General features: G+C 45.8%; 2 protein-coding genes and 1 long non-coding RNA gene across 6 annotated transcripts in view; 1 reads left to right on the top strand and 2 right to left on the bottom strand.

Moving 5' to 3' along the window:
• The window catches only part of RFWD3 (ring finger and WD repeat domain 3), a 22,047-nt gene extending 3,262 nt beyond the window's left edge, over nucleotides 1–18,785 (bottom strand). Inside the window, exons 1-10 of one of the 2 annotated variants that reach the window (XM_030282205.4) lie at nucleotides 18,458–18,785; nucleotides 16,074–16,465; nucleotides 14,450–14,685; nucleotides 12,674–12,771; nucleotides 12,381–12,578; nucleotides 10,092–10,183; nucleotides 7,826–7,940; nucleotides 3,919–4,147; nucleotides 2,539–2,689; nucleotides 217–393 (exon numbers count right to left, since the gene is read on the bottom strand). In XM_030282205.4, coding sequence (XP_030138065.4) covers nucleotides 217–393; nucleotides 2,539–2,689; nucleotides 3,919–4,147; nucleotides 7,826–7,940; nucleotides 10,092–10,183; nucleotides 12,381–12,578; nucleotides 12,674–12,771; nucleotides 14,450–14,685; nucleotides 16,074–16,465; nucleotides 18,458–18,580 — 1,811 coding nt within the window. In that variant the 5' untranslated portion in view covers nucleotides 18,581–18,785. Of the gene's footprint in view, nucleotides 1–216; nucleotides 394–2,538; nucleotides 2,690–3,918; nucleotides 4,148–7,825; nucleotides 7,941–10,091; nucleotides 10,184–12,380; nucleotides 12,579–12,673; nucleotides 12,772–14,449; nucleotides 14,686–16,073; nucleotides 16,466–18,055 lie in introns of both variants that reach the window. The other variant, XM_030282206.4, reaches the window with a different exon arrangement.
• On the top strand, nucleotides 18,776–19,995 carry LOC116808825 (uncharacterized). Of its 2 annotated transcripts, none has more exons than XR_005981626.2 (2): nucleotides 18,776–18,905; nucleotides 19,482–19,995. It is a non-coding gene; the product is annotated as an uncharacterized lncRNA (long non-coding RNA). The 2 variants fall into 2 exon arrangements; XR_012057735.1 differs by having other exon boundaries at nucleotides 18,786–18,905; nucleotides 19,651–19,995.
• On the bottom strand, nucleotides 19,529–25,744 carry MLKL (mixed lineage kinase domain like pseudokinase). Of its 2 annotated transcripts, XM_030282209.4 has the most exons (11): nucleotides 24,975–25,744; nucleotides 23,799–24,368; nucleotides 23,496–23,609; nucleotides 23,219–23,393; nucleotides 23,020–23,117; nucleotides 22,759–22,894; nucleotides 22,144–22,228; nucleotides 21,587–21,735; nucleotides 21,340–21,389; nucleotides 20,752–20,892; nucleotides 19,529–19,673 (listed from the first exon to the last, which is right to left on the bottom strand). In XM_030282209.4, exons 2-11 carry the CDS (start codon nucleotides 24,253–24,255, stop codon nucleotides 19,621–19,623), a joined length of 1,458 nt encoding a protein of 485 aa, XP_030138069.3. In that variant the 5' UTR covers nucleotides 24,256–24,368; nucleotides 24,975–25,744; the 3' UTR covers nucleotides 19,529–19,620. The 2 variants fall into 2 exon arrangements, with proteins under 2 accessions (XP_030138069.3, XP_072790431.1); XM_072934330.1 differs by having other exon boundaries at nucleotides 23,799–25,744.

Below are 25,744 nucleotides of genomic sequence, written 5' to 3'. Positions count from 1 at the left end.
ACCCTTGTGTACCTTAAAAGGAGCATAAATGCTTGGCACCTGCATAAGTCATATATAAACACCATGCAACCTTATGAGATTCTGCTAAATGTGAATTTCTGAACAAGAGATTCACATAATACAATTTAAACTATTGTAATTGTTGCATGATTTATGGAAGGTGTGTTTAACTTGATGCATATTAGTTGAGAGGAATGATAAATCCTTCTGCCATACCTTGACTTCTGAGGAACCAGTTCTTGGACATGAGAGTTTGTGTCTCTCAGATCATATATCATGATAGAGCCATTGACCAATCCAGCATAGACATAGTTTGTATCATCAAGACACCAGCAGCAGCTCCACACAGGACGACCAGCATTATATGTCTGCACCACAGTGTTTGTTGCCAAGCTGCAGAAGAAAAGCAAAGTGTTGGCCGGTTGCACAAGTATCTACTGATGAGAAAACTACACAATTAAAGTAAGCTAATCTAGCTCTTTAAAGTCTTCAGACAAAAGCATCTCTCTTTAGACCAAATTCTCAATTAACTCCTCCTTTACTCCAGACATGAATCTAAAAACCCAAACAGAATAATCCCTTGGATATTGTCAAGTGATTTAAATTCTTCCAGGCCAGTGCTTCTTTTTCCAGTTTGATCTTTGGAGACTGGGAGAGGAAATCTCACAGCAGGGTCTCAGCTCCCTTACTGGCAAGAGAAAGCTAAGTTACTTTTCTGGAAACAATTAGGAGAAGCAATGCTGGTGCAGTCCTGTAATACCATATATTCCTGAGATCACAGGGCTCATCTCTTCACATTACATCTCTCATTAATTATTTCCCCCTTTTTTTACACAAGAGGAACAGTATTTATGCCTCAAAAGAATCCAGTTTAAGCAAGAGTGAGACAGTGAGTGGCTAAGGACAGTTGAAAGTACATTTACGGTATTAATTATTCCTTCTACAAATCAAGTTTCTAAAGAAGAAGAGAGTCCACAGAGGGGCACAGCCCAGAATAGCAGATGAAGTTGGTATCAGATCAGGATGCATTTGCAAAGGGCAGCATTGTCAGCATGCTTTCGCACACTGAGAACAGCACAGAAGACCGCACATACACATGTGCTTCTCCCTGGGGAAGGTGATTATGCTCATGACTCCAGAGAAACGAGTAATTGCTCCCAGGTAAGTGTAAGGGGAACAACTACAAAGATCTAGCTGGGGAAACAGGGGGTTTGATACTAGAGCAGTGACTGGGTCAAAACAACAGGATGAAAAAAAACCCCAAAACCAAACAAACCACCAGCGCTATTTTAAACAACTGCAAGCCAGAGCAGGAGACATAAAGGCATCTTGGATAATTCTTTTGGAGAGGATGACTATGAAATTAGTAACTAGAGAAGAAAGGTTGCCAAAGAGGACTGTTCTTTCAGAGGGAGACTGAAAAAAGTATGAAGGTGCTGCTGAAGCCAACACCTAACTCCAAGACATTCTGGCATCAAGCACAAAAGCAAGAGGATCACAAGCTCTGATGCAGCCAACCAGGCAGTGAGCAGATATGGAAGTGTCTGGTTCCTTACTGCAGTGTTGGCTAACTCTTCAGATTAAACCAGGAAAAGAATTATCAACCTAATCAGTTAGGAATCTGACACCTTGACTTGAGCAGAGACAGTTTTATTTACTTTTAACTAGTCTAGCAAATGTTTCAACATGGTTACGGGAAATAAATATTCTGTACATTTCTGTTGCAGGATTAAGTTCTCTTCATTGCTTCACTTGTGGGAAAGAATTGAGACTAATCAGTCAAAAAACAGACACTTATCCTGCCTAACCAAATACTGACAGATTGCACAGAGATGTTAACATAACTCAATAAGAATCAGTCAACCAATAAAGTTTTGAAGCACTTTAAGACCGAGGAGCAGCAGAGCAGCAAGAAAACACACTCATAAGCTGTAAATTCTAACAGGACTGGACACATTTTTCTCTCAGTCTCTGCATAATTAATCTCCAACCCGCTGCTTTAAGATTCTGGTAGCTCTAGAGAGCCTCTTAGCACATGCTCAACAATGCTGTTTATGCATTTCACATCCCAGATAAATTCTATGATCTGCAAGAAGTTTAAAATTGGTAAAGTCAACATCAGTGCAGAGAAGGAGGAGCCCAGCCTAACTACTCCTTCACTTCTGCTTCATGCTGTACAAGTTCTCACGCTTCACATTTCCCTGCAGTAACAGAAAACCAACTGGACAGTAAATGTCATGTCTATATATTATGTTATTTATTTTCAATACAGTTGGCTAATCCATGCTGAATTACTTGTTTTCCACGGGAAAATAATCAGAGAGAGGTAGCTCCATGACACCTCCACCTTACAGATGCAAAAGCACCAATAAGTCCTCCCTTCTGTTAGCTCCCACGTGCAGGAAGAATATGCAGACCCGATCTCATCTTTGCAGCGTCTTTCAGAAAGCAGAATAGCAAGTGCTGCAAGACAAAACAAAATCCAAACCAACCTCTTGCACACAGCTAAACTCTGCAGGGACAGGCAACAGGGCTCACCTGGTGAGTTTGAGAGTGTTGTCCAGGGCAGCAGAGAGCAGCAAACCATCAGCTCGAGTGCCAAAAGCCAGACCCCGAATCTGTTTGCTGTGGATGGGGATGTACTGACTGCTCTTCAGGTTGGCCAAGCTCATCATCTTAACACCATAACCTGACACAGAAGAAGGGTAAAGCAGATTATTGAGAAGCAGCATATGCATAGAACTGGCTATTCTATGCCAGAACCACAAAGTCTGTATTGAAGCGTGTGGTGGATGAACATATAAGTTATTTGTTGTTTGGGTAAGAACGGCCACAAATCATTAATTCAAATGGCAACAAAGCTAAATCCTTAAGGATCCCAGTAAGCAAGAGCAAATTCAGTACCAGTGTTGCAATTCTTGTTACAAGGCCTGTTGCTCTTTAGCCAGCTTCTTCAAAGACACTCTTGGGCAGATAAAACCACAAAGAGCAGGATTACATGGCTATTTAAGAGAACAAGCATCACAGCAAAGAATGCTCACAGGTGAACTTAACCTGTGTGCTACAAGAGTCACCACAAAGCCTCCATTCAGAGATTCAGTCCCTGGCTACAAATGCCAGAAAAATGAGACCAGTTAAATGCAGAAAACCACTTTGTTAAGCCTAGATAAGGCACATTAACCTCAAACCCATTAAACAAATAACGTAAGTTTCATCAGTCAGAAAGCATTTTGCAAATAAGTGCTCTCAGACTCCTAATGCCACACTGAAAAAGCCACTGGCACTGGTCCAGATGCCAGGTCACTGGCCCCTGGACATAACAGTGAGACAAAACGAGGGCTGCCCGCGACTTCTTGGCTTCCTATTTCCTCATTAGGGAACAGTGCTTCAGGCATTCATACTAAAAGGAGTTTTGAGTGGTGGCTTGTTTGTTTGTTTGTTTGGGTTTTTGGGGTTTTTTTTTTTTTTGTTTTTGTTCTGTTGTTTTTTTTTTTAAAGAGTACTGACAAATTAGCTGCATGTGCATCAATCCAACTTACAATTTGGGAAGCAGTGTTCCTTATTTAACCACTGGAAGCTTCTCTAGAGGCCCCACTGCCTGGCCCCTTCCTCTTTCAGAAGATCCACCTTTGCAGGGATTGCCAGACAAACCTTTTACCTTCCTGTGGATGTGGCATTCCAGCAGGAGTGCTGGAGACCCTCTGCTAGGACTCTGCCATAGCAGTGCCAGGGAAACAAGCTCCTTTGCTAGGTAGAAGCTACCAATGCAGGGGCCAGATGAAGTATGGGGAGTCTTACAAGTATTTTCAGTCTACAAGGCACATGCAAAGGCCAAGCAGAAAAGCAGGGAGCAGGGACAAAGCAGAAATGACATTAACTTGTACTTCTGAGCCCCCAAATGTTGACTTGCTTAATTACCAGGAATAAAAGTAGACTGTGGAGAAGGCTGTGATACCACAAGACAACTCAGTGAGTCACAGTACGCCATCACTCTGCAGTTGCCAGCCTGAGACACCCAAAAAACCTTTTCCAAGTGGTATTTGCGCTGGCTTTGGCTGGAAGGGAGGCTGCTCGGGAGGCAGGTGTGGGAGCTGCCAGGCTGCTGCAAAGTGTTCACATTGTACTGGGCCACCAGAGCCTTCAGCTCCTGCAAAGAAAAAACCCAAAAAGCTTTAATGCATCACCTGCACTGTAACCTTCTGTGCTGTCTGCTTCAGGTGCTCCAACTATACTTGTTCTCAGATAAAAGCAGGAAATATAGTCCCATTTCCATGCTATTCCTGAAGTACTACATTTCTAAGTCCATGGCCTATGACAGTGAGCAACAGAAGCATTCAAATGCTGTGTAAATGCTGGCAAAATGTATTCAAAGTCTGATATTGTATGTATTACACTCTGTGAAAGAGAGGACTCTTGGGCAACACATAAAAGCCAGTAACAATTACCAGATCAATGCTGTTTAGAAGGGAATGAACTGCCAAGTATTATGTGTCCCTAAACACAAGAGAAAGTCAATTAAAACCATTTTCCAGAATTTCCAGAATACCCCATAAAAAAATAAAAGCCCAAGATTCAACACAAAGGGCGTTGCAGGAAACAAGTCAGTCTATTTAATGACAATGACCCTGTTCTTGTAAACCCTGTGCAGCAAATTCCAGGAACGACACAACTCTCAAGAGCTCCAGCTCTGTCTTCTATCACCTCCTCCCCTCTTTTCCTCCACCTCAACTGATGAATGCTCAAAGATATTCAGCAAAGGCACGGCCAAGAACAGCTTCTGTGAAGAACACGGTATTCCTTGAATTCCTTTTTCTGCTGAGATCAGGAGTGAGGTGGGAATGATGGTAGTGGCATCGGCATATTGTGAGTCAACCAGAAGTGTACCTTTCCAAAAAGTATTCTGACCATCTTGTAATCCAAGGTCAAAACCAGACAATACAGCATCTCGGGGATATTTAAGAGGGAAGGTATACTGAAGGAAAATTCCTATTTGCTTTCTGTTGTCTAAGCAATGCAGGTTCTGCTTCAAACACTATGTAATCTTTAAACAATTAAGGGTCACAAAAATCAGATTATGAATATATCAGTAATTGCAAGTCAGCCTCAATACTGAACCAGCCACCACCACTTAACCTGCATCAAAGCAAAGGTAGCAGTTTTCAAAAAGGCAAGATCAAAGTTCAAGCTCTACATTAATAGTTATGAAGACCTATAACTTTTGGAAGCCGCTCAAGAGGAGAGCAGCCCTGATACTTTACAGAGGTCTGATCTCTTTGGCATCAAGCACATTGCAAATGTCCCACAGGAATATAAAAATTTAAGAAAAGAAAAAAAGAAAAGGAAGCTGGAGACTCCAGATCATTCCATTAGAGCAAGAAAAGACAAAACAACCTGGGCAAGGACAAAGGGGTGTGACGATTGTCAGGATGCTTATGATGAAAGCTATAGCTTCAGGCTTAGAGTAAGCAGTCAGTCAAAACACAACTAACTTAGAAAAAAGTAACTTTTAATCAAAAATTTAATAAACTCAGTATTTCTAAAAGGTGAAGGGAGAAAATCACCATCACTGGGGATCAGAAGAGATTAAAATTATCTGTTGTTCTGGGGACCTTACAAAATTCTCCTTGTCACCTGCACTCAACATTCAACTTTCACACAAGTTATTAAAAAGGAAACAAGGCAATTAAAATCACAAGGATTATTAATGTTTACATTTAAACACAGTGGACAAACCCAGCAGAACCAGGAAGTCTTACTGAAGGCACATTAGCAAGGTGATTAAAAACACTGTGCTGCAGACAAACGCCACTAATTGTGCTGAAAAGAACATTCTGTTCATTATGTAAAGGCCCATACTTCCCTTTAAGATGCTTTGCAGAGTTTTCTTGATGCCTGGTGTCAACTAATGGCCTTGAGAGCAGACTCCTCTCTCTGCAGGTGCTATGACTGTTTCTAGATTTCAGCTCATCTTTGCAGTGATGAATGAACGCAGTCACGCAGAGGGGAAAGAATGGGCTATAGAGCAAAAGTCTTTCTGAGGAGCATACAGGAGAAGAAGCAGCAGAGGAGCATAATGAATAGGAAAGGAAAACCACCAGTTGCAATAAATTCAGAACAGTTTTGAGTTGTTAGGTTACAGCCCTAATAGCTGATATGGTCTCAATAACATTACGTACTTCAATAACAAAATACAATGGACAAGACTCTCGAAGGGTAAGAGCACAGAAAAATGCATACAAACCTAAAAAAAGGACATAACTAGTGCCATGACTGCTGCTGGGCACAGTTCAAGAGCATTAGCAACAAAAAAACCTGAACAATTTCACCCTACACTGCAATCAAGCAACCAGGGCTGGGCTAGAAACCTCCCAATCTAAATATTTCTGTGCAAGTAGCTGCTTTACTATATGACTTCTCATAAAACAAGGAGCTCATTAGGCATCTGCTCAAAATGCAATCAAACAAGTTAAAGACTTTTGTGGACTTCCTGCTGACTTTTTTGCTCCCCAGTATATTGTTTTACTTTCAGTTTATTCACAGTATAAACAAGCACCTTAAAATTGCTTCCAGCATTTGCATTAACCACTATAGTACAATGAAGAATGCAGTATAAATACTGAAATAGAGCTTAAAGAACACAGGGTACCTAATTTTTATAACATGTGACTTCAATTCCGTTAGACTGGATACTCCATCATTTAAGACCAAATGAATCACAGAAAAACATTATGGACCTGCAATTTTATCTTATTTGCATTTTTCTTAAGACAAAGTTTGAAGTAGACCAATTTTCTTATTAGTGATGATGAGCATATGGCTTCATGCAGGAATGTAGGGAATTTATAAAGCCTTATCTTAAGTCACACAGGAAGACTTCAGCTAGGAGGATGTTGTTTAATGTACAGATATGAATAGCCAAGGCTATAAAAAAGATTCCAGGAATAAAATGCCTAAAAATAAGCAGGCTACTAGACAGTGAGAGGATATTATCTGCCTCATTCAACAAAAGGTAGCAAACTGGCAATAAAACAGACTCTTGGAAAACCTAGGTTTTCACTGGAAAACCTTCACAGTTTGAAGCATGGGCAGAATCCATAATCTATAGGAACCATGTAAACGCAGCTGGGATGAGTTACAAAATATCTCAGTATTGCATAAGCCAGAAGGAAGCAGCCATTCAACAACCCATCATTTATAATCAGTAATTTGTGTTCTGAGAGGTGCCTCTCCACAGCTGCTCAGCCTATGTACGGCTTCCCCTGTTTGACAGGCCAGGGCCCAGGGCACCAGAAGGTGTTAAACTGAAATGTTGACTAACCTTCCAAAATACCCAAACCCCTAAGGTTTTTTTGTTTTCTTTTGATTTTGCAAGTAGCCATGCCTCTTCACAAACTGCTTCTCAAAGACTCTTGACTAACTAGTGATAATAGGTTGTATTGCAGGTTTACTACAGAGATTTCCAAAGCTTATTTTGATGCAAGTACAAGCAAGATGAGGAGACTAAGTCTGGTTCTTTATCACCATGCCTTTCCAGGTACCACAAAACCTGAGGGGAAACCTGCAACATCAGCACTGAAACAACTCTAGTGTTGTGCTGCAAGTTCAATTAAGTCTTAAAAGCACAAGAAAAAGCCAGAGTTTTTATAGCACACATGAAAATTCCAGTCCAGGATGTCTTTACCAGCTTGGGATGATTCACCAATTGATTTTACTAAACCTTGATGATTACTAAAACTGGAATCCTGTCTTCTCACCTCTAAGGGAAGATGGAAAAGGCAGGCTGAAGAGAAAGAAACATTCTGTGTATTTGTAGCATGAGACTCACCTGAACTTGCTTGCGAAGCTTGCTGCATTCATCTGTCAGAACCTGGAGCTGGAGACGGTTCTGTGCAGATTCCAGCTCTGCCTGTCTCCGCAACATTTGCTCCTTTTCTAAAGAGCTGGAGGAAGGAGAGGAAAGCAAACCTCAGGACTAGGTATTATCTTGGATACTTTTCTGGGCTGTTAGCTCCTGCCCTCTGACTTCATCCCCCCATAAGTTCTGTTCAGGCAAATCCACAGTCACAGAAAACCTGGTACTGCACTACCCCAACACATTCACCTTGAGATATTCAGTTATGCAATTGTTCTGAATGACTCACTTCAAGTATTGTTCCAGCAGCCTTTCTCCTCATCCTCTCCAAAAGGACTAATTTAGTAGAGGAGAGTGAAAGAGAAATCAATTTTCCTTTCCCTACAGAAACACTTAAGCAAATCCTATACCACCATGTCCATGTAATACACTATGTCAGTAACACAGCACATCATAGCGTAACTATATTACAGCAAGATCTTCAAGATTGCCTCTACTACCAGTAGCTAATCTTGTATTTTAGGAAAATATATCTGTACCAGAAAAAAAATATACAGATAAATTCCCTGTGAATTCCCATAAAAAAGACCCACTTACAACCTCACCTTGAGCCCAAAAGTGCATACACACCATTTAGCAGCAGCACTTTGGATAAGTTACTTGAATTTATTTCTGTCTTATAGCCTTTCTTATGAAGGAATAGCTAAAGTGGTGAAAGAAACACCAACACTCCTTAAAATTAGCTTTACACTTGGTCTATGTTGCCCATTGCATTCTGTATGTCAAAAGCTGCAATATTCCAGTTATTTCTGTCATTCATGTGCAGAGAGCTCTAGCTTGCCTAGGTATTTTGCTAATGCACAGACCTAACCTAGCATGCTCCAAAGCACAGAATTCTGTCTTTTCCTTATAGCTTTTTCATGTGATTTTTTTTTTCCTGCAGAAGAAACAGATGAAATGCCTATTTAACAATCATAAACACACTCTTTATGTCCATACCCAAAGCCTGAAGGCTGGTGGGTTTTTTGAATGTGACAAACAAACCCCATGATCTTATACCTAATTTAAGACTATGTGCAAACAAGACTAATGCATGCACACACACATCTCTGCTCCACTCGTGGCTGTGTGCCAGAAGGCAGCTACTGCCAGCAGCTCCATGTACCCACAGACAGTCACTGATCACTGCCTACAACAAAAACAGGAGACAGAGGAGGGGCAGGGCATGTGGGGAACGGCTGCAGTGAGGTTCTGAGACACAAAAAGAAGTCAGACAACTACCCCTTCATGAGAGATAACAAGAGTTACACCCCAAAATGTCTTCTGTGCTTTTGAAAAAATAATATATATAATTTATTTTTCTGTATTAATCCAATAAAAGCTTGCCTACGTGCCTACATCACCCTTCTAAAGGCACACTTCAAACACCATCAGGCTGTGGCAATGTGGAGAGAAGAGAGATTCTTTCCTTCCTGACTGTTACTCCTCAATCATTTCTGATCTATAATTACCAGGATAATGAGGTTTCTGTTGAAAGACTGTCTTGAAAGAACATTGGTATAGTTGTAGACATGTGAAGAAACCCCAATTAAATTCTATTCAACACAAGACTCAGAAGAACTCAGATATCTGCAGCCTTTTCATTTCAGAATAATATCTGTGACAGCATCTTACTGAAAAGAAATGAGTCCCCATGTTCATACCTGCTTTTCCCTTTTTCAATACAAACTCTACATTTAAGTTGGAACGGGAAGTAGGAGTCATAGTAACGCTTGCTGACCTTTTGCAAGTAAAGTTACATGAAGAGTTTGACAAAGCAAGATGGAAAGTGATTCATATGAGGTATTACTCTGTTTAATGCATACCGAAAAGATGGCAGAAAAGGTCAGCTATTCACCCTCCTTGCATTCCTAACTATGCCTTGCTTTTCCCATCTAATGATGAATTAGCAATATACAGCTTTTTGGCATCAACTTTGCATGTTCTCCCATGATAACATTTCAGGATATAGCACCAGACAGCTTTTGCTGTTTCAGGGCCACAAAATGAAAACTCAAGAATTCTGTTCCAAAAGAAAATTAAGATGTGCAACACAGCAAGGCCTTGGTTCTTTAAGGTAGCTACACTCCTGATAAACCCCAAGGGAATGCACAAATTGCTTCAGACAGTGCAGGAAATGAAAGCATGAAGCAGAAGTGCAGCTCTGAGTGCCAGGTACCTTTATGTGGAGACTCCGTACCTTCTCATGCGCTCCTGCTCACTGGTGTCCAGCGCCTTCAGCGTGCGGGCGTACAGGACCACGATGTCGGAACGCTTGGCCTTCTTATTGCACTGAAAGCAAACACAAGCTCAGCTCATCTACAGGCACTGAACTATCCAAACCATGCATCCCTACGAGTCCCTAGGCATTGTTTTATTTAGCTCTGAAAGGAGGGGCTGTCAACTGGAAAACAATGCCACAAACACAACTATGTTTGCAATGTGCTCCCTCATACAGACACCACAGCTCTAAGCAGGGCTACAACTAAAGTTACATATCCTACTGCATCTTTAATAATCCATCTCCTTGCCTCCCACTAAATGCATTCTGCTAATGCACCAGCAAAGCAGCATGATCAAGTAAGTTTCAGGGACAAAAAAGCCCAAATCAGACAAAGAAGTGAAAACAAGAAGATCTAGAACAAAACACCAGCCCAACCTCAGGTCTGAAAACACCCAAGACTTGCTGCTTGGCCAACAGACAAGGATTTAGGAACCCCCGAGTATACTCCAAACACTTATTTCTGTACTATATTCCTTTAATCACATTGTACAGGCCCAAATCCAAAAGTGTTCCCGTGTTGTACGAAACACTAACATATCACTGACTTGAGTGACACACAGTGAGTCAGATATTTCAATAATTGTGTGCATCTAGCTGCAATAATTTAGTACATTATATTCACCTTAAAAAGAAAGCAAGTTAGAACTTGCAGAGGCCATAATTTCTTCCAAGTTCATTCTGCAAATATTCTTTGTTGATGAGAAAAGAGGTAGGTGACTACTCAGATTGAGTAACCTCAACTAAACATTAAATTAATGTGTATGCTTCAAATGCAGGCTTGTCTATTACTTAGAAGCACAAAGATATCACAAGCAATAGTGTCAGAGCAGAAAACCTCCCCTCTTTGTAAAAACGGATACAAATGGCCAAGACAGTTTTCCTGGCAGACAGCAGCTGCCACTGGCAGGATCAGGAATGCTGCAATTTCACAGTAACTCACACTCAAACCACTTAGCATACAGACCATGCACAGCAACTCCAGGCCATTCAACCAGAGAACGCCCAGTTGCAAAGGAGGGTGACTGAAAATGAAGGGAAGATGATTTAGCTTCACGGTTCTCTCCAGAGCAAGTTCTCCCAGGAACTTTTTAGTATTTGTATCATTGGAAGAGAAAGAGAGAACAAACAACCCTTGAGATGTTAGTGTTCAAGAAGAAAGCAGTCACAAAATTCCAAAGAGTAAATATGCCAGGCAGGTCTCTCAGAATTCTGTCTGGGCCTGAAGTGTGGAAGAAAAGCTTACACAGAATTGACAGGAGTAAGAAAAATCAACTTTGGACCTTTGCTATGGCAACAGGGATTCTTTAGGTTTAGTCACAGCACACATCAAGAGGAAGTTTCTTGTTGAGAGAAGGGAATCCTGCAAAGTCAAGCAAGAATACAGAAGCTCTCAAAATGACAAAGCCAAAGAAACCCTGGGCTTCCAGCCACCGACTCAGAAAGTGCCAGAACTGAATCCTATTTACAAGGTACTCATTGACCTATTTTTTGTCAACATTCCTTCATGGAAAAAAGGAGTAAGGAATGGAAACACGTCACATAGAAGTGTAGACCTCATTGAAGGAGATCAGTATTAACCATGGAAAGAAAGCTGGAAAGAAAACTTTCAAACACTGATTTACCACTGGCAAAGGGACATTAAAAGATGTAACCTGGTTCTCAGTTTGCTCTCTGCCAGCTTCCTAAACAACCCGGACCTCTTAAAGGCTGCAAAAGCAGAAGCAGCTCAAAACAGAAGATTAATCAACTGAAAACTGAATTAGATGATCTTTAGGGTCCTTTCCAACCCTAACCATTCTGTGGTTCCAAAACATTTCTCAGACAGATTTTCTGTCCAATAACACAGTCATTATGCTTAGTTAATCGCATCTAGGAATCCATCTGCTATTTCCATTCCAGGTGGTTCTCTCCAGGACCAAACTGGGGCATTCTGAAACTATTCCCAAGTTGAGCACTTGAACTCTCAAACCTTTACATCTGCTATTCACAAATGCTCTACTTCAGGGAGAAGATCCAAGTCATAACCAACCTTTTAAAGTACTGCTAGTTGTTACAGGCCTAATAACATCAAAATAACGGCGGGGTTTGTTACTTCTGACAGCAGCTTCACGCAGCAACCAGTTGGAACTCTTACAGTGACACATCTGAGGCACAAGTTAGGCACACATAGTAAGCACTTTCCAGTGCACATAACAGCCATTTTACCTGAGGGCACTTCCCTGCCTGTCCCTTGAGCCACCTCTCAATGCAGGTGTAGCCGAAGAGGTGCCCACACCGCAGCGCAGAGAGGCGGTGGTCCCCAGCATTGGTCCACTGCTCAAAGCAGATCGCACAGATATCTCCTTCCTCCTCATCCTGATGTGCAACAGGAACTGATGGCTCCAGTTTCTTTAGTGGAGTTGTCTAGGATTAAAAATCACAAAAACAACACAACAGTTTCAGAAAATGCAGCATTTATCATATATAATTTGTCTCCAAAAGTATTTAGTTCACCTTACTTGCTTTTGCTGGACTTCAGGTTCATTTTCATGATTTTCATGTTCTGCAGAAGCTTGAGACAAAGCTTGAGATGGTTCTGCTTGTACCTGACTGGAAACTAAAGAAAGCATTGCTTAAATAACCTGATTCTTAATGGGGTGAAAAGGAGTTTTCCTGCTTTGATCTGAAATCATCAGGACACAGGTAAAGTACTGACACAGCACAGGTTACTTACAAAGCTTCAGATCAGTGCCCTGGACACAGGCTGTGTGTAAGGCCTTCTACATGAACAGTAGTGCTGAATAATGTTATGTTTTCTTTTATGAAAAGCAACAGAATTTCAGTGAAAAAGGCAAGGTCTTTTAAGGACAGCAATTGTTATCAGAATTTTCTGACCTGCACAAAACAAACAGACCTGGTCGATAGGCTGATGTAAGATTATATTCCTGCATCATTATGCCCTGAGAAAGACAGACACCAATAGCAGAAGTTGTTTTGCCAAGGGATCTAGGCATGCATATTTCATGTGCCAAGAAAGCATTTCCCGTATGCTGGCTGTCCATTCACTCTGACTTCAGCAGTTTTCCAGCTGGTAATTGTCTGAATTACCAATTCTGCTGGTATTCTCCCTATGTTTTTGTGGTAGGCCTCTGTCAGCCCATCTGTTGAGGCATGGGCACACTGAATTGCTATGTGGAGATCACCACCACTAGCACAGTAAAAAAGGAGCAGATATCACTGCCTCCCCTCCGGCTCCTGACAAAAGAATCAAGGCAGAATTAATAATCAAGGCAGATATTCTCCATCCAGTGGAAGCATCACCTGACCCTGCCTAATGTCAATAAAGCCTCTGTGGTTCTGGGCTGTAAGAGGAGCCACTGGCTTATATAAGCAACAAGGGAATTCCAGAAAATCCAGCAGAGAGCATATGTTCACACAATAATATAGAGCACATAACAGCTTGAGCTCCTGTCATGTGTAAAACTAGCCCAGAGCAAGCAGAATAGATCTGTTCAAAAGACCCCTCATACACATACCCTCTGAAAAAAGGTAATGACGTGGGCTGGCCAATCAAAACCAAAATGAGGGCAGAGAATCAATCAATCATTCCTTAGAGACCGAAGTAAAAAAATATCCTTCTTCTTGTGTTCTCTGGGCATCAATAACCTTGACTAGCAAGTTAACTATTTGGCACTCTTACATAAATTGTGCTTGTTCATCACAAAAAATGTTATCGAAGTGTATGTCAGCCTGTGAACATGAGTTTAGATAAACATTGTGAGACAAAGAAATGAGGAAAGATAAACAAAAAGCATCTCCATCTCCTCAGCTAAGTGCCACACAGGAATGAAAAATAAACTAAAGCAGGCTGAAATCTCAAATAATTAAAAAATACTGAATCAGATCCTGCTCTGAAAGCACTTTCTGATGTCCAAGCTGTGACCTGATGTCTTCAACAGCACTCTAATCATATATGAGAGTGGAAGCATGGCAAGCAATAATATCTAAATTTAAATTACAAATAATCCCAGAAATGTTCAGAATAAGTAGCAGTCTGCAAACACAAAAAGATAGTATTTAACATTATGGTAGCAATCACCCATTGCTGCTGCTGCTGCTCTTAGGAGCTGCTTGCCAGGAAGCCGTGTGGCAGCAGCCTGCTCCTGTCAGCTGTGGGCACAAAGATCTCTGAGCACCGTCTGTTGAGAAGCTGAAAAGGATTTCCCTGCTGAGTTTTCAAACAGTGAGAAAAGTGTCTGAAATCAGTCACTACACAGCTCCAATACAGCACAAACCTCCTGAGCTTGCTGCTGGAGGAGTCTCCTGGGCTGATGGTAACAGTGGTGCTGCTGCCTCCACTGCTTCCTCCTCCTCCTCAGAAGTGCTGCTGTCAGAGTCACTCACTTCTACTGTCTCAATTGGGTGCTGTGCCTGGGTGTCCCTTGCAATATGGGGGAGCTCCGGGTGTGGAACTGGTCCTGCAGATGGCTCTTGGGTCCTACTGAGTTGAAAGTAATGGTCCAATGCTGCCCTGCGTCCAGAAATGAAAGAAACAAAAGCCACAGTCATTTCAGGTAAGCTAAAGACTCATCATGTTTCCCCATGAATGTTTGCAGGAAAATTTTTAGGCTTTGACTGCAGCAGGAAGGTGTCACTGCTATCCAGTCAGGCCTTCTCCAGCAGGGGGGCAATCACATAGGATAGACCACGTTGTGAACAATCAGCAGGATCAGCAACAATCCATTTTGCTTATTGCAAAGAAAATCTTCTCACTACAACAATGACATTGCCTTCTTTTGGGGAAGAAGGGGATGGTAGGGTTGGAGAGGAGAAAAACAAAGTAGTATCACTCTCTAATAAGCCTAAGGAAACTCCCAATCTGTCTCTCCAACCCTAACTCAGCCTTGGTTCCTAGAGGAGCTGGTACTGTGAAATGCATGCCACTTGGGTCAGAGCCTCATTCCATTGACTACTTTGTGCTTAATGTTTGTACTTTCCCTCTTCTTTTCTACTGGAACTTTGACCCTAGATAGAAACATTCTCCCCTCTCCCGCCACCAGTTCAGCTATCATCTCAATTATACTTCAGATTCAAAGGAGTTTCTTGGGTTGCCTTCCAGCCCTCACAACTACAGTGACCTTCACAGGCAATCTGAGGGCAAACAATACAGTTGTGTTTAATCATCTGGGAGGAGAGGAGCTCTTGGTCTTGCTGAATTTAAAAGCAATGCTTCAGTTAATTATAATTTCACCCTTGGCACATACAAAAGCTAGAATGATGAGAGAAAAACAAATAAACTAAAAATTTTGATTTCTTTCTGGCTGGAGAGCATACCCACTCATCCCCCTTTAATCCCATTCAAATGGTATTAAATAAAGAGGATCTTCTGTTTTGCCTGAAAGTTAAGAAAAAAAAACAAACCAAAAAACAAATCAAAACAATAACAAAGCCCTACAGAAAAATATCAGTTTGTATGTTTGTGATAGTTTCTGCAGCAAACGTCATCAGGCAGACCCCAAACCAAAGGTGAAATGCAAACCAGAGCACAAGCTCCACTGAGCTAAATGCTGGCTGGAACTGCTGAGAATCAGTACTGCAGCAGGAATCATGGACGGGAATCTGGCTGTGCAGAGGGAATAGCAGCAGCCGAAACTCTGCAAGCAAAATGCAAAATGTAGAAGGGCTCAGAAGTCAACATCACCCCTGCAAACATATGAAACAAGGGGTTCACTCAAGAAGGGCAAAGAACCTCCCAGAAGAGACCAGAAGTCACTGTGCTATTACTGAACTTAAAAGGTGAGGTACCCTGGATTTGGCCCTAGCCACACACCTGAGCTGGGCTCTGTAAGCCAGGATGTTTTGAACTGATGCTGAACTTGATCAGAGGGCAGTTCAGACCCAATTTCATTTCTGCTTTACCTGGCACTGATTGTCCTCTGGGAACCACCAATTCTCTGCTGCCTGCGAGCTCTCCTCACTGGCAGGCGCTGTGTGAGCTGTGGCACGGGCAGTGGTTGGTACTGATCCAATGCCCCTTGTAGCCTCTGCAGCCCACTGGGGGCTGTGGCAGGACCTGTCTGCAGGTCAGGCTCTGCAGCTGCTTCCCTTGCACCAGCGCTGGCTGTGACAGCAGCATCCTCAGCAGGAAGGGCTGCAGCGCTGCCTCCTCCTTCCCCGAGCACAGGAAGGTGGGACGAGAGCGCTGTGTGACCAGAGGGCTCCGGGGCGAGTGTCTGGAGAGTCTCCACTGAGTAACCAGCCACCGGTTGGAGATCAACTTCCATCTCTTCTTGAGCCATTTCTGCAAGGAGCTGAAAAAAACTAGTATTTACTTTTAAGTGTACTCTACTTGTAGCCTGATGGTAGCAAGAACCAGGTACAGCACTCAGTGACTACAAATGTTTGTAGAATTCAGTCAAGAGAAAATTTGTCCTTTACAGCAGAGCTAAACCACAAGTCAATACACACATGTGAACTGGGAGCACCCTCCCAGAGTCCTGGGCTCCAAGTCTTTGGCTCGACAGCAGCTAGCACCAAAGGCACATTGCAAAATCAACTTAAATAAGCACTTGGATGAGTATCTAGAGTTAATGTTTTCTTGCTGCCATCATTTACTTGCCAAGTAAATTCACGTGGATCTTGAGGAACAGTTGGAAATATCTAAGAGACTCTCCTGGGTGAGCAGCACTGCACAAGCACCCACAGATTCAGCCAGGAACAAGCTCTGTGACACAATCCTTTGCTGCACTAGTCTCGACTGACATTCAAGTTTTTTCAAACAAAATTGCCTCACCGTAACAGATCACTGTGACCCTTACCCACAGTGCACTGAACAGCCCTTCAGGTATTTACTAATGCCAGAAAAAAAACAGAAAGGGCATGACTGCAGAACATGTGACTGACACATTACTGGTACCAAGTTATCTGCAGCATCACCATTTGTGGATCCATATTTAGCCCAAGACTGGATAAACATGAAATTTGCAGTAAAACTGCAAATATATTAAGGATGGCTGCCCTTCTACATCTTTGGCAGATGGATTATCAGGTTACCTCCAGAACAGGAGTACTACCTTAGGGTTTGAAGAAAAATAGAGACAACAGTTTGTGCATTATTAATTTTCATGCTGCTGTCAGCCACCAAATTAAAAGCACTTTGGTCACACTGTTCTTACAACACAAAAAAGTTCAAGATTGTCTCAGTAACTGAATGAACAGATTCACCAAAAACTCAAAAGTCCTTTATTGGAAGAGGTGTGTGGATTAAATTCTGCGAGCAGCTGGAAATCATTCACATTCTCCAAAAAGTACTTAGCAATAATAAACTTGAAAAGCCTTGAGAATTGCAAACCTTTAGCACTATTTAGAAGCCCAAAGTATAAACACCAATTTTACCAAGCTGGTAAAACTTACCCAGCTAGGGCTGCATAAAGAGAGCAAATGCTAATTGTGTATAAAAAGTAGCTAGAAAATGTATACAAAAATTAATAAAAGAGGTTGTACTAAGGTTGAAGTATTTTTACAGATATTTTAAGAAATTCTAACTTATCAATTTAATCATTCTTATCCTGATCACCAATTCAGCCTAAGCCAGACCAAAAATAGACATTACCATTTCCCACCAGAACAGCTGCATGGCCACCATGAAGTACTGCAGCTCTAGTACTACGTTCATGTTCATGATAAAATTGCCACCCAAAACTGTAATAAACCCTTTATTTTCACCACATAGAATCTCCGGGCAACACATTCCATTACCTACATTAACTGTGAGATTTATAAAAACGTTAATACTGCCATTTTCGCGATTATATATTGGAATCTGGCCCAAAGAATTATCAAGTCAGGCCTCCCTTCAGCCAGCCCCGGGAAGAGCCCGCAGATGGAGGGTCTGCACAAACCTTCCCGGGCCCCAGAGAGGAATTTCGGGCGCTCCCGGAGGGCCGGGCCGGGCCGGGCCGGCAGCCCCCGGGCTGAGGCAGCAGCTTCCCCTTGCGAGGGCACCGGGCCCCGCTCCGCAGGGCTCTGCCGCACCTGCCTCACCGTGAAATCATCAAACAAAACAGCCCCAGCACGGCCCGAGCGAAACACGCGCTCCGCAAGCGCGGATTCCCCGGGCACGGGAGAGGGATTTCGCCCATCCGGCAGCCGCAGGTAGCCCGAGCGCCCGAAGGAAATCCGCCGTGCTGGGGAGCTCGGCCGGGCCCTGGGGACGGAGCAGCGCCGGGACAGCGCCGGGACCCCGCCGGGACCCCGCCCGGGACCCCGCCGGGACCCTCCCGGCCCCGCCGCCACGCTCTCACCTCCGCCGGGCCCAACCGCCCGCTCGAGCGCCGCGCCCGCCCCGCCCCCGCAGCCCTATTGGCTGGCTGCCACACCCGCGCCGCCTGCCATTGGGCGAGGCGGAACCGTTTCCGCCTTCTCATTGGCTAATCGCTCTGTCCGTTGGTTTAACGCAACTGGGAGTAGCGGGAAGAGAGGCAGGGAGGTAGAGCGTGCTCTCATTGGTCAAAACGCCGCAGTGAAAGCCGGCTGATTGGGTAACGAGGCTTCTGACGGCATAGGGGGCGGGACAAGAGCAGGGGAGCGGGTTTTCATTGGCGGAGCGCCGCGCGGCGCAAAGAGCGGGAAGGCAAGTGCGTTCAAACCGGGGAGTGGGCGGGGCGCTGCCATGGCGGCGGCGGGGCCCGCAGGGAGGCCGGGAGCGCCGGGGGAGCTGGAAAGTCCGGGGGAACCAGGGAGAACCGCGAGGTGAGCCGAGCGGAACCGGGAAGGATCTGGGAGGAACCGCGGGGAGCCCACGGGGAGCCGGAGGTGGCCCCAGGGCAGCCGGGGCAGGGCCGGGGCGGAGGAGAATCCCGGGGTGGCTCGGTTGGAAGGGAGCGCGGTGAGTCACATGCTCCCACCTCCCTGCTCAAGCAGGATTGTCCTAGAGCACGTTTCACAGGATTGCATCCAGATATCTCTGGAATATCGCCAGAGGATATCGTGTGAGGGAAACTCCACACCTTCTCTGGGCAATGTTCCAGTGTATGATCACCCACACAGAAAACGTTCTTTGTCATATTCAACTAGAACTTCCTATGTGTCATTTTCTTCCCTTGGCTCTTGTCCTATTGCTGGGCGCCACCCAGCAGAGCCTGGTCCATCCTCTGAAATCTCTCTTCAAATAGAGACAGGCGCTGATGGGATCCCCTCTCAGTCGTCTCTTCTCGAGGCTGAACAGGCTCAACTCCCTCAGTTTTCCCTCTAAAAGAAGCTGTGTTCCATCCCTCTGGTCCCCCTAGGCTTCTTGGCAGTCTCTCTTCAAGTCACCTCTCTCCCCAGGCAGGGCCCCTCGGCGAGCGAAGGTGTCACAGACAGAAACAAGCACAGGAGCATTGAACCATCATCTGTGTGAGGGGAAGAGGGGCGAGGGACACCCCGGGGCTTGCTGCCCCTGGCCACCCAGCCCCGCTTTCCACAGTTAACTTCCTTGGTTTCTGCTTTTCTCCAGGTCAGCCAGCGAGTCCACAATCTCTGCAAAACACAAGGATGGCATTAACCAACACAGGGAATTCTGGTAGGCTTGTTTGGATTTTTTTAACAGATGAGAAGATGTCTTTCCCTCACTGATGACGTCTGGGACACGGAGTCACACTCTCCTTGGGCCAGCACAAACGGGCAGGGATTAGCGGGGGACAGGCCTGAGCAGACAGCTCAGCCCAAACAGAAGTAGCCGTGTTTATGGAAACACCCTTGTGAACAGCTGCAATAAACCATCCTTCCAGCTCAGCACCACACGGTGGTAGGTGTTGGATTATGATCACATTAGGGTAATAAAGCCATTCTGTTTCCTCAATGTGATTTTGTCAACATCTCTAATGATATTTTGGTGTTTAATTTCAGCCAGGGCTAGTCCCTGTGCCAGAGCGGTGCTGGTGGGAAATGTGGCATTCAGTGGTTTCTTGGGCACATTTCCCACATCTCTTGTATGGATCTGGTCCTGTAGGATGGAGTGGATGAAAATCAAGGAAGTTTTCTCCCCTTAGACAGATGAACCGAGGGAAGTATGTGACCTCTGTTACTTCAAACACACCAGAAATGTTCCTCTATAATTTCCTGATGTTGCTGCTGTATCTCCTGATGGAGACCAGTTACTTGTCTGATCAGACACAAACCAGCTTCAGAGGCAGTGAAAACTTCCCTGTCATAGAGCAATGCCCAAGACTGGAATTTACTGCTTAAAGCTCAAGGCAGGAGATGTTCCTGCAGAGTGTTGTCACTGCTCCTCCGACTTATGGGATCTGCAGGACCTGAATAGGGATAACTCACAGACCCCTACTTCCTACCCCTACTTGTCTGATAGAAAAAGCTACTTTTATGTGACACCAAGTGCACAAACAGCCTGGGGGTTATTGTCATGGCATGGGTAAATAAATGTTAATGTGTGAGGTCTAGAACTGGGGGACTTGTTAGCATAAAAAAAAAGGTCAAGGCAGGATCCCAAAACACAAAGCCAGGCAAAGTCATAGGGGAAAGAAGGGGCAAGCTGCCTGCTGAAGTAGCTGATGGAAGGATGCAAAGGGCCTGTGGAGAAGGTGTCTGGGACACTTACCCTCGGCAGAAGGGCGTTGGGAAGGGTCAAAGGCCTGGCACTGTTCAATGATTTTCCTCAGGACTTCAGGACAATCTTCCCCAAGAGGGTCCCAGTAATGGTGGCTGCAGATTTTCTCCACGATCTCCTCAGGAGTGCAGCCTAGACAAAAAGTGCAAACAGGAGTGTCAGGACGGAGCTCTGCTGCCACAGGAGGGTGCTGGGGAGGAACCCAGTGCAAAGCCATGCCAAGAGCCTGCCTGCAGCCTTTGGCAGGGAGAAGCCAGCAGGCAAGTGACCCAAACTCTGTCTGCAATGAACCCCGCTGTATTTGGCATGACACTGCTGGGCTTCAGTAGAGCAAGATGTGTTCACGCTTAAATGCCCAGAAACATCCAATAGAAACAAAAATTATTTGCATGTTTGTGGTTTAAGCTATACTTTGCTATATTGTAGTTTCAGAAGTTATGAAGCTGTCAGGCACACCAGGCACTGCCACTGGCACCTGCATGGGGTGCTCAGGGAAGGAGCAGGGAGCATCCAGTGCCAGACAGGAACCACGCTGTGCCGTGTGGCTTTTATGCAGGGAGCCAGATACTTCTGTCTCACCTTCAAATGGGATTTTGGAGGTTGCGATCTCTGCCAGAACGATCCCAAAGCTGGAAGGAGACGAGCAAGATTGTTAGTATTCATTCCACCATGTATTCCTCCCTTTTACTGGAGAAGACTGTTGGGCTGTGCCAACTGGAAGCATCTGCTTGTGTGTCCAACTAAACCTGGCCTCCTTCCATAGCTCAGCAGCTACTCTGCCAGACACCTGCCTGCTCACAGGCATCTCCTGGGAGGGCAGACACACCTGTATATTTCACAGGGCCTCTTGTAAGTGTAGTTGATGTCTTTCAGGTTCTCTGGAGCGATGTAGGCCAACATAGAGACTTGTTTACCATCCTTCTTGGCTTTCCTCTTGATGGATGATTCTGTTTCACACAGCTCAAATCCTGACAGCTGATTGAGAGAATGAGAGAGAGAAAAGGAGGAGTGGAAACCTGTGGTGCAGCTAGGATCTGCCCCAAGATGGAGAAAACAGAGCCAGATGCCCTGGGCAGTAAAGGCTGGTGTGCAGCTGTGCGTGCTGCCCAGCACAAATCTCTTCCTTCAAGCAAAACCAGAGGTGAAGGCAGGTGAATCACCCCAGCTTCAGCTCATTCCAGGCTGGATGCTTTAGGAACACTCACTTTGCTGATGATAAGACCAAGATAGGGAGGTTTAAGTGCCTAAAGTCATAGGGGAGATGCCATTATCCCATTTTATCCTGGACCATCACAATTCCCTTCAGTGTTGATGGAGGGAGACATCCACAAAACCATTTAAAACTCCCAGAAGCATCTCAGCATCTCCAAGTGTGGTGCTTACCTTCACACAGTAATCCCCAGCCACCAGGAACTTGCTGCTACAGATGCAGCCGTGGAGTCGGGATTTCTCCCCTGTCTGGTGCAACCTGCAGATGGATGGAACCAAGGGCAACACGTGATGATGATGATGATGATGGACTGACCCATCCCCACCTCGGTGCTCCCTCCTGCCATGGAGGCAGTGACTGACATGCAACCAGAGAAGCCAGCAGCTCTCTGCCTGTCTTGGTGGATCAACCCTGCCAAGCCAACCTTTCCAGCAGGCGCTGGAAGAGCTGCTGTGGGCAAAGCAACAAGCCTTGTGGGTGAGCAGGACCTGTAAGGAGAACTGCCGTGCTCCGGGCTACTTCCAAATCTGGGGAAGGGGATTTCTCCCTTTCAGGCCTTGGCAGGCTTGAAGCCAGATGTAGGGGACAGTGTCCAAGGTAGATGGGAGCTACTGCATCCAAATCCACTACCTACCCCTACACCAGCCTCCCATCCCAGTGTCCCAAGGTGGTGTCACTGGGAATCAGTGTCTGACAGGATACCACGGCTTACTCTGAGATACCAGGAAGCTGCACTCAGCATTTGGATCACCAGGTGAAGTTACTCACTGCTTTATACAGGTGCTCACCTGTAAAGGCCTCTGGCAGCTCCCAGGGCCATCCGAATGCGGATATCCCAGGAAAGGTGCTGCTGCTTGTTCAGCACATCCCGCAGTGTCCCATGCTTACAGTACTCCATGACGATGGAGAAGCAGGGGCTCCCATCTGCAAGGCAAAATCATCCTGCCTTGTGCCACCTCTTGGGAGGGGACCACAGCAAGGCACATGCCACCAGCTAGCACTGGGGATGGCAGGGGAGGAAAAGGGTGACATTAATGTGACACCCCTACCATTGTCCTCAATGCAGATCCCGTACATGCGAAGGATGTTTGGAGACTCAAACTTCTTCAGGGTCTGAATCTCCTTCTCAAAGATGTCTCTCACCTTGCTGTGGAAATGGACAGTGTGGTGAGATCCCTGGAACAAGGCATGGCATAGTGCTGTGCCACCCTCCTGGGGCCACACTTGCTCCCACCCAGGACAACTCACACTGGGTCAGTGGTCAGTGGCCTCTTGAAGGTTTTGATGGCAACAGGGTACTTGAGGTACTCGCCCTCGTAAAGGTCGTAGCTCTCTGTGTCCTGCATTTGCCTGTGGAAAGTGAGTTGGTCTCGCTTGATCTCAGTGATGTCTACTCTTTTACCAACGTTGACCTTCTTCAAGCCTGCTCCCGCCACGTGCCAGAAGGGAACAAGGGACACATTAGTCAGGGCTTGGGGGGAAAAGATACAGTGCACAGGGTGCAGGTGGTGTGACACTGACTTACGCTCCATCTCATGAATGACTTTGTTCAGCTCACTTTTCATCCAGTCCATCTTGCTCTCCATACAGTCCCTGTCAATGTAGATCTCCTCAAGCACATCTTTGGGCTCCTCAGTACCTAGGGAGAGAAACAAGCAGAGGCTGGGCCACTGGATGAACAAGCATGACTATGTGATTTATTTTTTTCGTGGTTTAAATGTCCCTTTGGCTCTTCATGGCCATGGCCATCAAGCCAGAGCTAGGTAACAGCTGGAGAGAGGGGCCAACCACCAGTGGCAGGGAAGGAGGGTTTGCTAAATGCACTCACTTGCAAGCACCTGGTCCAAGAAAGCTCTGTCATCCCTCAGGTCCTCAGCATCCTGCCTGCGACATGTCTTTGACTGGAAAGCTTCCAGGAAAGCTTGCTTCTGCTCTGCCTGCAGCAGGAGCGAGAGCCCCTGGGCAATGTCCTCCAGGCTTTCATTCACCCAGACAAACTCCTCACCAGTACTTCGGGCTCGCAGGAACTTCTGGATCCAGCTGGTCTGGCTGTATTTCATCACCAGTTTCTGGGCTTCCTCCAGTGCCCGGAGCAGCTTTTTCATCAGTTCCTCTTCATGGTGGGAGATGTGCTGTCGTGGCTGAGCCCTAAGGACCCTCACGGGCTCCAGCAGAATCTGGATGCGCTCCACGAGGCGCTGGCACTGGTGCTTACAGCACTTCACCTGCTCGAATTGGGCATGGATGGCCTGGGCCACAGAGAGGACCCTCTCCACGATGTCCATGCTTGCAGCAAAGGGCTTGGCTGCTGGGGATGTGGGCTGGCAGTGTCTGCTGCAGGTAAGCCTCAGGTGCTGCTCAGATATCAGCCGGATGCAGCTCTTCCACGCCTTCCACCCTAGGGAACACCCTGATATGGCACACGTCCTCCCACAGCCCCTCACACCTCCAGCTGCTTGTGCAGACTGGAGCAGGCACACGCAGAGACATCGGTAGCAGCGGTAGTAGCACATCTTTCTCTGCATTAGCAAGAGATGTTTTGGCTTGATTTATGTACATTAATTTAGTGTGAGCCATCCCAGAGAGCTTCCACCAGAGGAGCCGGGACATCAGTGACCCAAGGAGCATCCCCCCGGCAGCATTCCTGGCTCCAGCCCCACATCACCCTTGGTTCCCACCAACAGAACCCATATCTTTGGCTGTAAAGACCTATTTTCATTTCTACCCAATGTCTCTCTCTGTAGTCACAACATCTTCACAGCCCCAGCATCCCCAGCTGCTCCCCATAGCTCTATTCTGCCCACTGAAGATTTTGATTTTAAATCAAGCTCTTTCTATGCGCTCAGCATCCCCACAAGGATGGTGCCTACTCCCCAGCCCATGCAGGCAGCAAGGACAGAAAACCACCGCTGTTTCAGGGAAATGAGCAGCAGCCCCTCTGACGCAGCCAACGCTAAGAGGGGGGTGCCAGGTTCTACTGGCTGGAAACGAGATGGAAACGCACCAGAATCCAGCTGCAGCCACTCTCCCGTCCTCTTCAGGCTCTCTCCAGCACGGCCCCCAAGGAAGGATCTCGTCTGCTTGCCAGGAGAAAGCCTCTGTTAGCTGCTCCTGCTTCGCTGACCTCGGCTGCCTCCGCAGACTGGAGGGGCACGGCAGGACGAGCGCGGGTTTAAAGGGTGTCACAGCGGAAGGGACGTTGTGCAACCCAGCTTCCCACGCCAGCACAGCTCCCAGTTCCCAGAAAGCTACTTGGGGTATTCCCAAGGGCTGGATGTCCTAGTGCTGGGTTTTGCCTGATGGAAGAAGGAATTGCCCACAGGAAGTGCAGTGGGAAAAAGGGGATGGGGAAGTTGTGCACCCCTGTATTCATGGTTCTGCTATTTTGAGCACCACCACTCATTCTGCTGTGCTAGCAGCCGTGGGAAGGTTTGCCCAGGGCACTGGAACACCCACAGCAAGGGCTTTATGCCCTGCTGAACTTCCTGCATGTGCAATGAAACCCTCCAGAGTCAGCCCTGCTCCTCTCCCCATCCCTGAGCCCCAGGAGCCCCCAGCACCAAAGGAGGTGGGGTGTGGGCACCAGTGCTGGAAACAGGCTTGACCTCTGCTGGTAGTGCAGGAAGTTTTGCAGATGGCTTCGTCAGAGGGCCAGGCTGATTTTGGGAAGCTCTGGGGTGCATGTGACGCTATTGCACAACTTCAGAGAAGTGAGTGGCAGCTTCTGCTTACCTAGAGCCCCAGCATCACACAGGTTTGCTGAGAATATCCCCT

The sequence above is a fragment of the Taeniopygia guttata genome, chromosome 11 (genome assembly GCF_048771995.1).
Source record: "Taeniopygia guttata chromosome 11, bTaeGut7.mat, whole genome shotgun sequence".
NCBI lineage: Eukaryota > Metazoa > Chordata > Aves > Passeriformes > Estrildidae > Taeniopygia > Taeniopygia guttata.
The sequence above is the reverse complement of the archived record's forward strand: the minus strand, read 5'-3'. Positions and strand labels throughout refer to the sequence as shown.

What these genes read in the sequence shown, in the direction of transcription:
- MLKL (XM_072934330.1), bottom strand. Translation starts at nt 24,495, where the DNA reads ATGCAGAGAAAGATGTGCTACTACCGCTGCTACCGATGTCTCTGCGTG. An exon ending in GATCTGCATTGAGGACAATG is followed by an intron (nt 22,895 to 23,019) that starts GTAGGGGTGTCA and finishes TTTGCCTTGCAG; the next exon opens with ATGGGAGCCCCTGCTTCTCC. An exon ending in CCAACGCCCTTCTGCCGAGG is followed by an intron (nt 19,674 to 20,751) that starts GTAAGTGTCCCA and finishes TGTGTTTTGCAG; the next exon opens with AGATTGTGGACTCGCTGGCT.